This window comes from Prionailurus viverrinus, chromosome C1 (assembly GCF_022837055.1).
Source record: "Prionailurus viverrinus isolate Anna chromosome C1, UM_Priviv_1.0, whole genome shotgun sequence".
Lineage (NCBI taxonomy): Eukaryota > Metazoa > Chordata > Mammalia > Carnivora > Felidae > Prionailurus > Prionailurus viverrinus.
The window spans coordinates 65,898,545-65,911,299 of NC_062568.1; the positions used below are offsets into that span (position 1 = coordinate 65,898,545).

A 12,755-nucleotide genomic window follows, 5' to 3' on the forward strand; every position below is an offset into this window, starting at 1 on the left:
CTCATTGTACATAAAAGAATGTATTTAAGCAATAGTTTCTATTTCAAAATTTAGTTTCAAAACAAAGCACACAATTAATTTTAGTTGTTCTTCATGAAAAAAAAAGGAAAGAACAGGTATTCAACAATGTCAAATGCCAATAGGAGATCAAGTGACACTGAGTACAGAACATGGAATAGTATATCTGGTAAATAAGGACCTTACTGAAAACAGTTTTAGCACAGTGGTGCCAACAAAATTCAGACTGTAACACATTGAGATGAATGAAGCTAAGATATCAAGAACTAGGTGAACACTACTCCTACAAAGCTGTTGAGATTCAGATTCAGTCAACAGTTCTTCAATGGTAGATGCTATATGAAGCAGTAGGTATTTCATTTTCAGGATGGAGGAAACCTGGACACATATTTGATATGTATTTCTTAAATAGCTACTGTATTTGGGCATGTTCTCTGATTGAACAGAAAAGTCAGTACTGACTCAAAATCTGGGTAACAGAGAAAACTGTTGGCTCAAAAGCCAAGAACAAGAAAAAGAAAAATGATGTCACTCTCAGGAAATTTTTTGTTTTTGTCTTTCCTTTTGTTTTCATAAACGTTATTTCATTATTTATGTTAACATATATTGATTTTATTTCATAAACATTATTTCAGTATGTTAACATATATTTATTTTATTATTTTTAAATGAATTTCATAAATACAGATTTTTAAAAATTCTCAGTTTTAAGTTCTATTATGATAAATATTGGCATGCTAGTTATATAAACAAAAAGTCTTTGGTGTGCTTAATAATGTTTAAGAATGGGGGGCGCCTGGGTGGCACAGTCGGTTAAGCGTCCGACTTCAGCCAGGTCACGATCTCGTGGTCCGTGAGTTCGAGCCCCACGTGAGGCTCTGGGCTGATGGCTCGGAGCTTGGAGCCTGTTTCTGATTCTGTGTCTCCCTCTCTCTCTGCCCCTCCCCCGTTCATGCTCTGTCTCTCTCTGTCCCAAAAATAAATAAACGTTGAAAAAAAAATTAAAAAAAATAATGTTTAAGAATGGAAAGGGATTAATACAATGGTCATAGTGCCAATAACCAAAATCATATGATTTATCTCTAGCAATGCTTAACGGAAAGGAACAAAATAGATTACTCAATTGATTCAAGATCAGGTATTGCTAAGAGGACTAGCACATTCAGTCATTAACTCATGTAAAAAAAAATTACTAACCCTGACTGAAGACCAGATGCCAGGCTAGCTAAGTCTAAAGATACAAAAGGAAAAGACAGACTATGTATGTACAAGAAGTTTCCAGTATGGAGAGGAGAAAAACAAACAGAGCTCAGGCAACAAAAAGTTTTTTTGAGCACCTGACAACATCAGGGCACAAAAATGAATAATAAGTGGTAACAGCTGTCACAGAATTTACAGTTTGATACTGTAATCCGATTCATCAGTTCTTAACTAAACTTTATGAATCAAACTAAATTTTGTTCTTAATGAGTGTAATTATTCATTGCCTTCAAAGCAATTAGATAAGCAGAACAACTTGTCTACCTGTGTTTTGAACAACAACAACAAAAAAGTGCTTTCTCTTTTAAAAGAGAAAACATTTAAATATTTCTTGATATTCAATTAATGCACTATTATAATTAACATGCCCTTTATCGTTAATCACCCTCGTCTTCTATAGTAACTTTCTGGCTGAGTTTCTGCTTCTCTATCCCACTGGTGAGAGTTACAAATTACTCTAAAACTAAGCTCTAAACTTTCAAATCTAAGGGATTTATGTTTGAGCCCTCATTAGATGGCCAATGCTTGTTCTCAAATTGGGTAGTTCTCTTTAATCAGGGAAATAGATGGAAATCCTTTCTTTCTCTGCTATCACTCTCACCCTAAAATTTAAAAAACATGGATGTTTCTCTGTTGTTCCACACCCAGTGGATTAGTTTTTAAAAACTTTGGAATTGAAATCTTTCTGTTGAGAAAGTCTTGACGCCTAATTGGGGAAAGGAAGAATTAGGAAGAGAGATACGTTGAGTATATATGTACCTCCCATGACCCAACGTGTCCCTCTTATCGTATAACCTATCCCATGCCCCAGAAACAGCTTAATGTAATGTCCTAATGTCTTAAGATGTGGAAACATAACACAAAATACATGTGCATAAAAGTGACAGTACTTAAATTGTGGACTACAAATCACAGTGGCATATATTTTGCAATGCTGTAAAAATTGTAAAATATTAATCATTATGGAACCACTTAAAGCAAAGATACTGTGTCTTCTCATGAGAGTTCTACTAGAGCAAGTGGGTGGTCCTCCTGAAGCCCTTTTTTTTTTAACTCCCCTGTCTTCTCTCAGATGTCCTCAATAAAATGACATTCACTGTAGTGGACCGAGTAGTGTGCTCTCAAAACATAAATCCACCTGAACCTCAGAATGTGACCTTATTTGGAATAAGGGTCTTTGCGGATATAATGGAGGTAAAGATCTCAGGATAAAATCATCCTAAATTAGAGTGAGCCCTAAATTCAATGACAGGTGTTCTTGTAAGAGACAGAAAAGAAGAAAACACAGAGGCACAGGGGAGAAGGCCACATGAAGATGGAGGTGAAGACTGGAATTTTGCCACCACAAGGCAAGAAATGCCAGGAGCCACCAGAAGCTGGAGAGACAAGGAAACATTCTCCCCTAGAGCCTTCAGAGAGAATGTGGTCCTACTGACACCTTGAGTTCACACTTCTAGCTCCCCAAAATGTGAGAAAATAAATTATTCTTGTCTTAATCACCTAGTTTGTGATAATTTTTATGGCAGCCATAGAAAACTAATACACTCGTTGATTCTCAAACGGATGAAAAATATGTTTTTCTTCTGGTTTTTGGTTTCCTATGTGTAAATATCAATAACAAATCCATACAAAACCATAAAACATAATTTAGACAGATATAATAGAATTTATATCAAACCCTAAAGTTCAAAATTTCAGATTTCATAAACCTAAGGAAAAGTTATATAACAATACTAATTTGTTTTTTTTCAAATTTTCAATCCAAAGCCATGTATTTCAATAAATACATTAAATTCTTTAGATGAGATTCTAGAAAACGTATAGCCTGTTTATTTACTACTAAATTTTGAATGTATGACCCTTCTGTGGTCTTTTGTACTTGCTCTTCTTTAACAATTAAAAACAATAAAAAATAGATTTCCACAAGGTGCTGGGGATACAAGAAACCAGTTATATGTTAGCACTTATGTTCTTATTTTCATGATCATACATTTTTGAGACATATACCTCTTTGAGAAGCTGCTAAAAACTTTTTTCCAGTCCCAAAAAAAGTACATACAAATTTTTTACACAGAAAAATTTGTGTGCTGTATCATAAAGATCACAGCCCCCTTGAAATCCATCTGTAGCTCCTCTAATGGTTCAAAGACTCTCAGGTTAAGAACATTCAGGCAAAACTGTAAAGAGAGTTGATAGATGTTGCATAGATTTTGGTGTCATATATACTATTCAGATACACTGTCACTGTTTTCTCTTGAGGTCCTAAAATTATTTTGCCCAAAATAATTACAAGGTTGTAATGATATTAACAATGGCACTCACTTTAGCAGGACATACACTATAAGGGAATATTAATAAATATCTTCTAAATGTCACTAAATAAAGAATTTTCTCTAGAGTATGAGGTTTTAAAGCATTATAGTCATGTGTGTGAATTTATTACCCCTTTCAAACAAATTTTTTCAAAGGAAATTTTATACTGGAAACATAGAAGAAGGGGGATTTAATAGAGAGAAATCTGATTCACAACAAATAGTCATGAATACAGGAACTCCAAAAGTTAAGTGTACCTAATGGGGAAAATGTTCCCAATGAACTTGAATAAATACCTCATCTGTCATTAGGGTTGCAATTGATCTGCCAATCTCATGGTACTGTTGACCCTTTCCCAGGGGTCCCAGAAGAATGAACAAAAATCTGTAATTAAGAAGAAAAAAAAACAAAAAGTTTCAAGGTAGAAATATAAAAAATAACTTTAATAGTTACAGAATCACTCAGCTTAAAGGACTTATTTAAGATGGGGGATTTGATGTAAAATACTTACATATTTTTTCACAGTTTATTATTGTTTGGAAACATTTTAAGATGATTTCCACTTATGCTTAAGATCCCTAAGCAATGGGAATCCATGGTTATTTTGATCTCAGTATTTTCCCATATAGTTACCCTTAGAGCCTACATGATAGTGAGAATCTTAAGGATTGTATAATCCTTAGAGGAGGAAGGTGAGAAAACTAAAATATGATTAAGCTTTTCTGAATTATAAGGAAGAGAACTCACTAATATTCAAATTGTAGCATCAGGTAAAGAGGAAAAAGGTAACATAATAGTATCAACAAAGAAAGAACATGGTCAAAAAAATAGCAGTTATATGTGCAATTTACATTAAATAAAAAAAAATTGTCAGGAATCAAAAGATAAATTAGGCAGAAGAAACAGGGAGTTAATGATCTATTAATTCCAATTATGGAGGAATATAAATACTGGCTACATTGTGATATTCCATCTAAATTAGACTGAAAGTCTAGCAAACTCATCGTCACAACTGGAGCTTTTGAAGAAATCTATACACGCTCTAGTTTTGGAGGACTCTAGCAATTGTCTCTGAAAAAGGTCAATGCTACAGAGAAATTGAGAAAATTTTAAAATGCCCTATATTCTGCAATATAATTCAGTGGTATTAATTTGCTAAATGGTTTATGTTCTTACGTGTGAAGACTAAATAGCTTTATAAGGTGTACCAAATCAGATACTATACTCCTACCTTTCATTTAACTATAAACTTTAAAGATTGTACATGTTTTTACACGAAGCATATATTGCACAGTCTTAGAGAGTCTGACATCGATTTTTTTGTGTTAGTTTTACCTGAACCCAAGTCAATTTCTACTATACAGAAATGTCTACTACACATTTAAAAGAGGACCAGCTTACTGTGGTGGCAGGTGCTTTATCAACTATAATACTTTTAAGAAATTTTATAACCTATGTACATCTTGCTGTTTTTCAGGTTTCTACTTCATGGGCTATTTATAAAGTCCTAAAAAATTATTTTCTGACATTTTTACTATGTGTGCTATTATATTCATGGTGTGCCTTTATCCTCCGAAGAAAGAATAATTAGGAACCTTGAACAGCTTTCTTTATTCTACTTGTCTAACTAATCTTCTTCCATTTTTCACCTTTCCAAACTAAATAGTCTAGTCTTTTTAATCTCTCCCTTACACAGTGGCTCTACTGTGCCCCTAATTTTTCCTCCATTGTTCTCTACACATATTTTGCTATGTCAGTATGAAATGAGGTCACCTAAACCTTGACAGTTTTCAAAGTGAGGGTATGTAACCCCATTAAGGCTTTTCTCTACTCCTGGGAATTTTTCTTTTCTCTCCTTTGAAATACAGGAACTATCATTGTCATAAATAGCCATCATTGACGCAGAATTTCATCAGACACCTTCCTAAATGGTGGAACAAGAATTCACTGCTTGGAGGACTGAAAAGGAATTTTAAACTACTAAAATAATACCTCTACAATTAGTAAGTCTGATATCTGACACCTGAAGTCCAAATTCCCAGAAACTCTGAATAGGTTGCAAGTTGTATATAGAAAAAATGCGGTCTAATCAGAGTCAGATGCCACGCTAATGTGCTCAAGTTTTCTTCCCTCTTTTTAATAAAAGTTGGCATGTATCAGAAGTCTTGGGAACCCTCCCACAGGATGAACGGACACTTCTTCCTACAACCTGAATGGTAACCAGGTTCCTGCCTCAAATCTGTTCCTGTCACAGATTCAGGGATGGGGTCACCAGATCCCACTTTCCTTTGCTGAGCTCTTATGGAATGAGGCCTCTCCTGGCTAAACTAGTCCACATTTTTGGAATATTTTATCCACCAGCAAAGCACAGAGTGATATAATATGCTATGTTTTTAGTTAAGGCCAAAGATCCATGGAGGAAACGTATTTTACAAACCAAGAACCTGAACTTTTCATCATTTTTAAATTGGCTGAGGCATTCAGTGTTTGGAAGTGGAAGGATACTAAAGCATCTGGAACAGTTGCATCAATCAGAGGGCACCAATCATGGGGGAAAGGGGCCCTCCTTAAGTATGTTTTGCTATATGAATGCAGATGGAGTAAATAGCTGTCTGTATACAGGAATCACATTTAATGGGAGGGAAAGGGAAGAAAACAAGCTCCACTGAATGAATCGTTAGGAACCTAACATGCTGAAGTTAATGTTCTTTTCTTTTTTCCACAGTTTTGCCCATGGACATATATTTTATTTATAAAATAGAGATAAACTATAAACAATGTAATTCAGTTCGTATTATCCTTAAGTTGTTAGTTTCTATGTATAGTTGAATGAAAAATATGTTTAGGTAATCAAATTAAATTTGCACTTTTGATTTGACTTCAACAACAGTACCATGATGCTACTAACAATAATTCTTCAGACTCTGCATGGGAAACACATATATGCCTGGGATGGAAATAACACTACATTAGATAGAGCAAGGCCTCTCTTAATGATGGCACTTGCATGTATTTGGAAGGCATACTAATTCAAGCATAAGCTATGAAACTTTTACCTTTCTGAGTCTGACCACACTCATATACAGGATCCTCTCTTTAGCCCACAATCAATTTTTAGCCACATTGCAAACCTTGAGGACAGCCCAACACTTTACCCTTTTTATCAACATTATAAGAAAGGATTTGTATGGTGATATTGACCAGGGTATTCAGAGATGAGGAGCATGCCTAACAGAAAACATCAGAGTTTGAGAGAAAGGAGGAAAGAACAGAATAATTTTTAAAGTATTTTTCTCCTCTTCCACAAACAAGAATTTTGTGCATTTCACATTCATTTCTAGGAGAACTTTCAGAGGAAATTATACTTATTTACTCTTTGTTTTCTCGTTTTGGTTTTGGACAATTTCTTTTACCAAAAAAAAAAATGGTTTCAGAAAAATGCAAAAGATGCTCTTATACTTTTTACCTGGTTGGAATTGGGACTTCAGCCAGGCCTTGAAGCAATACAGCAGGAGACAACCTCACAAACGCAACCACAGTTCGATCCAAGAATTCCAATTCCCCAACTAAGATGTTTGAAGCTTCAGCACCTGGAGGAATCTTTTTCATAAAATGCAGATCAACCTGAGAGCATCACAAAGTAAAATAAGATAAACCAAAATCTGCTAAGTCATATCCCAGCACAGTGCTTCACAAGTGGTAACCCATCAATAAACATAGGTGAAATAAATATAACTTATATAAATAATATGTAAATCAAGTTTTAACATCGTTAAACATCTCATTTGCCCTTTAAAAATAATAACTTTCTTCTTGTGTGTTTTTCGAAGTTCTCATATAGGAGGTGAATACTCTACTTTCTCTATTCAATGTTTTTAAAAGAAGCTTCTTCAGCATCAGCAATCTTGAAATTTTCAGGGAGAAAAGCATATGTGCTCACTTAGATGAATATATTTTAATCATCATTTAATTAGCATTTGCCAATAGGCTTAAATATTTTTATATTACATTATCTTAATTTTGTGACAAAATATTTCAACTAATACTCAAAATATGCCTATTTCAAAAGAAATATAATCATGTTTCTCTTTACAGTATAAATTATGATTTTAGTCTATCTTTCTTCTAGTTTTTCTATATCCTTCACATTCTATACTTGGCCTGACCACTCTTCAATTTTCATTTCTCATCAGACATTAGAATTTAAATATAGCAAAGTAAAGAAAACAATAAATGTATTAACATTTGACGTTGCTGAACGGGCAGAGTTGAATTTCTGATATGAGATGTCTGTGGTTGAAATGAATGAACACAAAACAAAAGCGATCATTTACAAGAAAAAATGCTTAAAAGGCGAAGTCTGGAAAATGATTGTAAAACACTCTCAAAAGTAAATATCAATTTTTAATGGTCAGGGCCTCAGTGAAAATTAAGCAATGACTTTAAAGTCAATTTCACAAGGCCTATTTCTTGTTTCTAATTCATTTGAGTTGCTTTTTATAGATACCTTTTTGTAGGGAGAGTAAGAGTATATCTGCTATAGTAACTGGTTTATGCTCTCATGTGAATGAAATGGGGGCCCAAGATCAAAGTCGGAATAGGTGCAAAGAGAGAAAAGAGCTTCAGTAAATATAGGTGAGGCTTGGATTTTTTTCTTTTGCAAATTTAATGATTTGAAAAGATTTTTTCTGAGAAGTTTACAATGAAAAAAATTAAAACTTTTGGATGAGGACCTTAGGAAGTCCACCGCCAGACTGTAGTGACTACATTTAATATGTTGCTTTCAGAAATCAAGACCTCAGCATAGCTACTTGGAAGGATTATAACTACTTAATTTTTCTGTAAGATATGAGTGTCATAAAACATAAATCCTATTATGTGACGTATACATTTTATCACAAGGATTAAACATAAAAATAATCTTCAGTACTCCACTAAAAATAGTAAACAGAACAAATGTTCTATTTTAAAGAAAAAGAAAAATGATTTAACAAACCAAAACTGCCTATAAAAAATTATGACAAGTACTATAAATTGCAAAATTTTCAAACTACAAATATACTTCCAAATATAAATCTGTAAACTCATAAAACATGTACATTGGGATATCATATGCTAAATATTTTCCTTTTATAGAATCCTTAATTTATAGATACAAAGTATTTATTTACCTTAATACTGGAAGGTTAAATTTCATGGGAATTTTTATCATATTTTTGTATCTATTTTTCTAGCTAGAAGAAATGCACACTTTGAAAATGCTTTAAATTGGTAATGCTTTACAATTTTATGATAATGCATACATTTTCAAGAAGGGAATAAAAGATACACTATTAACCCTGTGAGAAAAACATAGTATATTTTCATCTTCATAAGTCTTTTAGAGCCTAACAAACAACAAAGTTTTTTTCTCCCAATGGAAATAACAATTATACAATGTTAATACACTGGAACAAAATTTAAACTAAGAAAAAAGCTCTTTAAGAAAATCTACAAATGATAAATAGGAATTATATTGGTAATAGCCATCATAACTTTACTGAGAAATTTAAATTCCACCCAAAACTTTCTATAAGTTTATTTATTGTTTGGCAAATGTCATAGGCTTCACTATTGAAGTCTGTGCCTCAGACTGGTGGCAATCATACAAATAAATGCCTTAAGATGCAATTTAATTAATTAAGGAGTACATAGTGTGCTAAAAATAGTCAAATTTACAAAAGGAAATATATGGTCCTAGCATTTGAATTATTTTTGTATTACATAATACCTAATATATCTTGATTTATGTCTGTTGTTTAGAAAAAACATTAAAATACACAGAATTTGAGGTTTAGCAAATTTATCTTTTGCTTTGAAATGTAATAACTTATAGCTTATCTGGAGTAGCCATTATATTATACTCATTACATTCTATTATTCTTGGAGTAGTCATATATTTGGGGGTAAGAGATTATATAACACATCATCTAATTATATTATTGCATTATACAATTACATATTATATTGTTCCTGGATTAGCCCTATATTTTTGTATTTGTGCTAATATACTGTTCATAAGAACCTTATCTGACAATCAAACCTTTTAATATAACAATTGTCTCCAAGACAATCCTCAAGTGGACTCAAACACTTGGAATGAGCATAAAGAAACCCTGGGATTTTCTTGTTCTCTGAACAGGACCTTGAAGAAATCAAGCTATACTCTTATGGATATGGATGTACACTCAGGCTTCTGGGCTCTCCAGACCTTTATGCTGAGAAGGGAAAGATGCTTTATGCTGGGCATTTTGTACTTAAGCCGTGGGTGAGAAACAGGTATATCTCTAGGGAACAAGGTTAGACAGAAGATCATGGTGAAACAAGAAGTGTCTGGACAAGCCACATGCTGAGACGGGAAGGAAATGCTGATGGGACTTCGGGGAGAAAGCTTAAGTCTTAAGGCCATTATAGAAAGCACAAGAAAATTAATAGGGATTCTCTGGGGGAGAAATGGTGTTGTGACACTAACCAGCCAGTGATCTTGAGCAGCTCTCTTACTCTCTCTGGGATTCAGCTTTCTCACTTTCTAAATGAGAAGATTTCCAAGGTTTTCTACTGTTCAGGGATTTAATAATCCAACTCACTGTAGTACGTTTAACATACTAAAGACAGATGCAGAGGAAAGTTCTCTCTACATAGAAAATAATATGAAGTCCTCTTTGGATCTTTTGAAATAAAAGAAACATTACCAACATCTGAGAAACACTAAAATAGTCATCTCCATGCCAGTTTAAAAAACAAAGAGATATGGAGTGTTTTCACACATCTGCTTTTTAAAAGCATTATGGGAAGCAAAAACCTGATAACGCAGATTATGTTCAAAAACATTCCTTAAGTTAATGAATTTAGTGAGCTTATCCATTGGAAGGGTTAAAAATATGTAGATTGAGGGCACTTGAATGGCTTAGTTGGTTAAGCATCTGACTTCGGCTCAGGTCATGATCTTGCAGTTCATGAGTTCGAGCCCCGTGTCAGGCTCTGTGCTGACAGCTCAGAGCCTGGAACCTGCTTCAGATTCTGTGTCTCCCTGTCTCTCTGGCCCTCCCCTGCTCACTCTCTGTCTCTTTCTCTCTCAAAAATAAACATTAAAAAAAATTTTTTTTAATGTAGATGGAATATACCAAAGATATAGGATCAAGTCACATGTCCTTAACATCTCAAAATTCTAATGGGTTTTGGAATCTAAACATTAAAGCTTAAATATTTACATAGACACAGTAACCTGGAGACTAGCCGAGCTTTGAGCAAATTCACTATCAAAGTGAAGTCATTAGAGCTAAAAATAACAACAAACAAAACAAAAACAAAAACAAAAAAAAACTTTACCTCATGTACCTATAAAATCTGGCATGAAAATTTATTTCCATAATGATGGATCACATGTGATTTTCCCCAACCCTATTACTCTGCCCTCCCAGTTTATAAGGTAAAAAGTATTACTTGGAAAAAAGTTCCAGAGCTAAAGGCTTAAATTCTATTAAATCTCATAGGATTTATTCAACAAATACATCTCAAGCACTGTTCAAGGCATGAGACATCCAGAGAAGACCAAAATATATTATATTCTGGTCTATTATTTATTTTTGATATTACTATTTCCACTAATATTAACAACAACAACAACAACAACTACAGCAGCCACATTTTACTGAACATCTATTATATGCTCAGCACTCTGCCAGCCTCTGTGTATATATTCTCATTTAATCTTTACAGCAAAATTATAAATAGGTATTGTTATTCTTATTTTACAAATAAGGAAGCTGAAGTTCAGAGAACTTCTCCAAGATCAGATCGCTTATAAACGCTGGAGTTAGAATTCATGGACTGATTCTCTTCCTCAAAAGCCACATTCTTTCCAGTGCCCCATGATATGCACGAAACACTGAGGAATATAGATGGTTGGCACTGAGTAGAGGGCTATAAAAATTTCACTTGCCTGTTAAAAGATGAAATGGACCAGCGATTGGAAATGTAATAAGGAAGAAAAGGGTTAAAGGAAAGAATGTATATCTTTTCTCTCTTCTGTAGTTCTAATTGTTTTGGGGGACCTGAACATAAGACTACTGTCTCCAACGGGCAGTATTCATTTGCTTTCAAATGTGATAAAGCATTGGTGAAGGCTGCAAAGATAGGTCAGAGAACTAAAAGCAAAATGATATGGAGATATAAAATTCAGTGTCAAGGGGTTATATCCTTTAAACAAGTTAAAAGGTAGTTTATTTGAAAGGATGTGATTTATTATCCTTGTTTTTGAGAATGTTAAATATGCCCTTGTTATACTGTTAGTGCCTGCATAAATAGGTAAGCAACTTTTTATGTCACTGCTTTTAAGATATTGTTTCAAATGAAGAATTTCAGAAATTAAATATATGGCAGTTTCTGACAATTTTGTTCCAACTTGCAGATGAATGAAGATGTGATGCTTTAAAAAGATGTGTTTTTTGGAGCGGCAAATGGAATACATTTGAACTGGCTTAATATTTGAATCACATGCCTCCATACGGTGAAATGAGCTTTGAACCACTGGAGAAACATAGCCCGAGTGTGCCCTCACCTCTCTCTCTTGCTGGTGTGGAGGTCCTTTTTCATGCCTTTGTTTCATCCCACAGGGACTAGTATGCCCCTTTTGTTGGCCTCCCAGTCCCTGCACGCATAATTAACAGACTTAAGCTGGTACACCATGCTCCCACGGAGACTTCGCCAGGCACCAGAGGGAGAACATGCACATGACTAGACCTAGGCCACTTGGGCATTGGCAGAGGCATTCTGAAACAGCAACAAGGAGCTGATGGCCATTAATCTTCAGAAGCTTGATGCAGGCAACTTCCTCTGCTCTGCCTCCCTTTCCCACCTCCTCCCACTGTTAAAGTGATTGCCAGTGCTAAGCATTTTAGGGGGAAAAGAAATCACTCTGGGTTAGGACTGTTTCAGCCACTCAGATAAAGAGGATTGTTGACTCTCTTTAGTTTTCGTTAACAGGGAAACTCCTCTTTCCTGTTCAAGCGTTAGTTTGCCATAACCTACAATAGCACATATACAATGTCAAGAATTTGCTGACCAAAATCACATGTATTCTATTTTCTTAGAATACGTTCAGGTAAATGATTTCATTTGAATTG

The 12,755-nt window shown here is 34.1% G+C and overlaps 1 protein-coding gene across 3 annotated transcripts in view; it reads right to left on the reverse strand.

The window, feature by feature from the left end:
- SLC4A10 (solute carrier family 4 member 10) overlaps nucleotides 1-12,755 on the reverse strand; it is a 212,870-nt gene that overhangs the window by 91,570 nt on the left and 108,545 nt on the right. For 2 of the 3 annotated variants that reach the window (XM_047870583.1, XM_047870585.1), the window contains 3 exons: nucleotides 12,191-12,280; nucleotides 7,058-7,215; nucleotides 3,888-3,975 (listed from right to left, as the gene is read on the reverse strand). In XM_047870583.1, the coding sequence (XP_047726539.1) occupies nucleotides 3,888-3,975; nucleotides 7,058-7,215; nucleotides 12,191-12,280 (336 nt within the window). The remainder of the gene's footprint in view (nucleotides 1-3,887; nucleotides 3,976-7,057; nucleotides 7,216-12,190; nucleotides 12,281-12,755) is intronic. The other variant, XM_047870584.1, reaches the window with a different exon arrangement.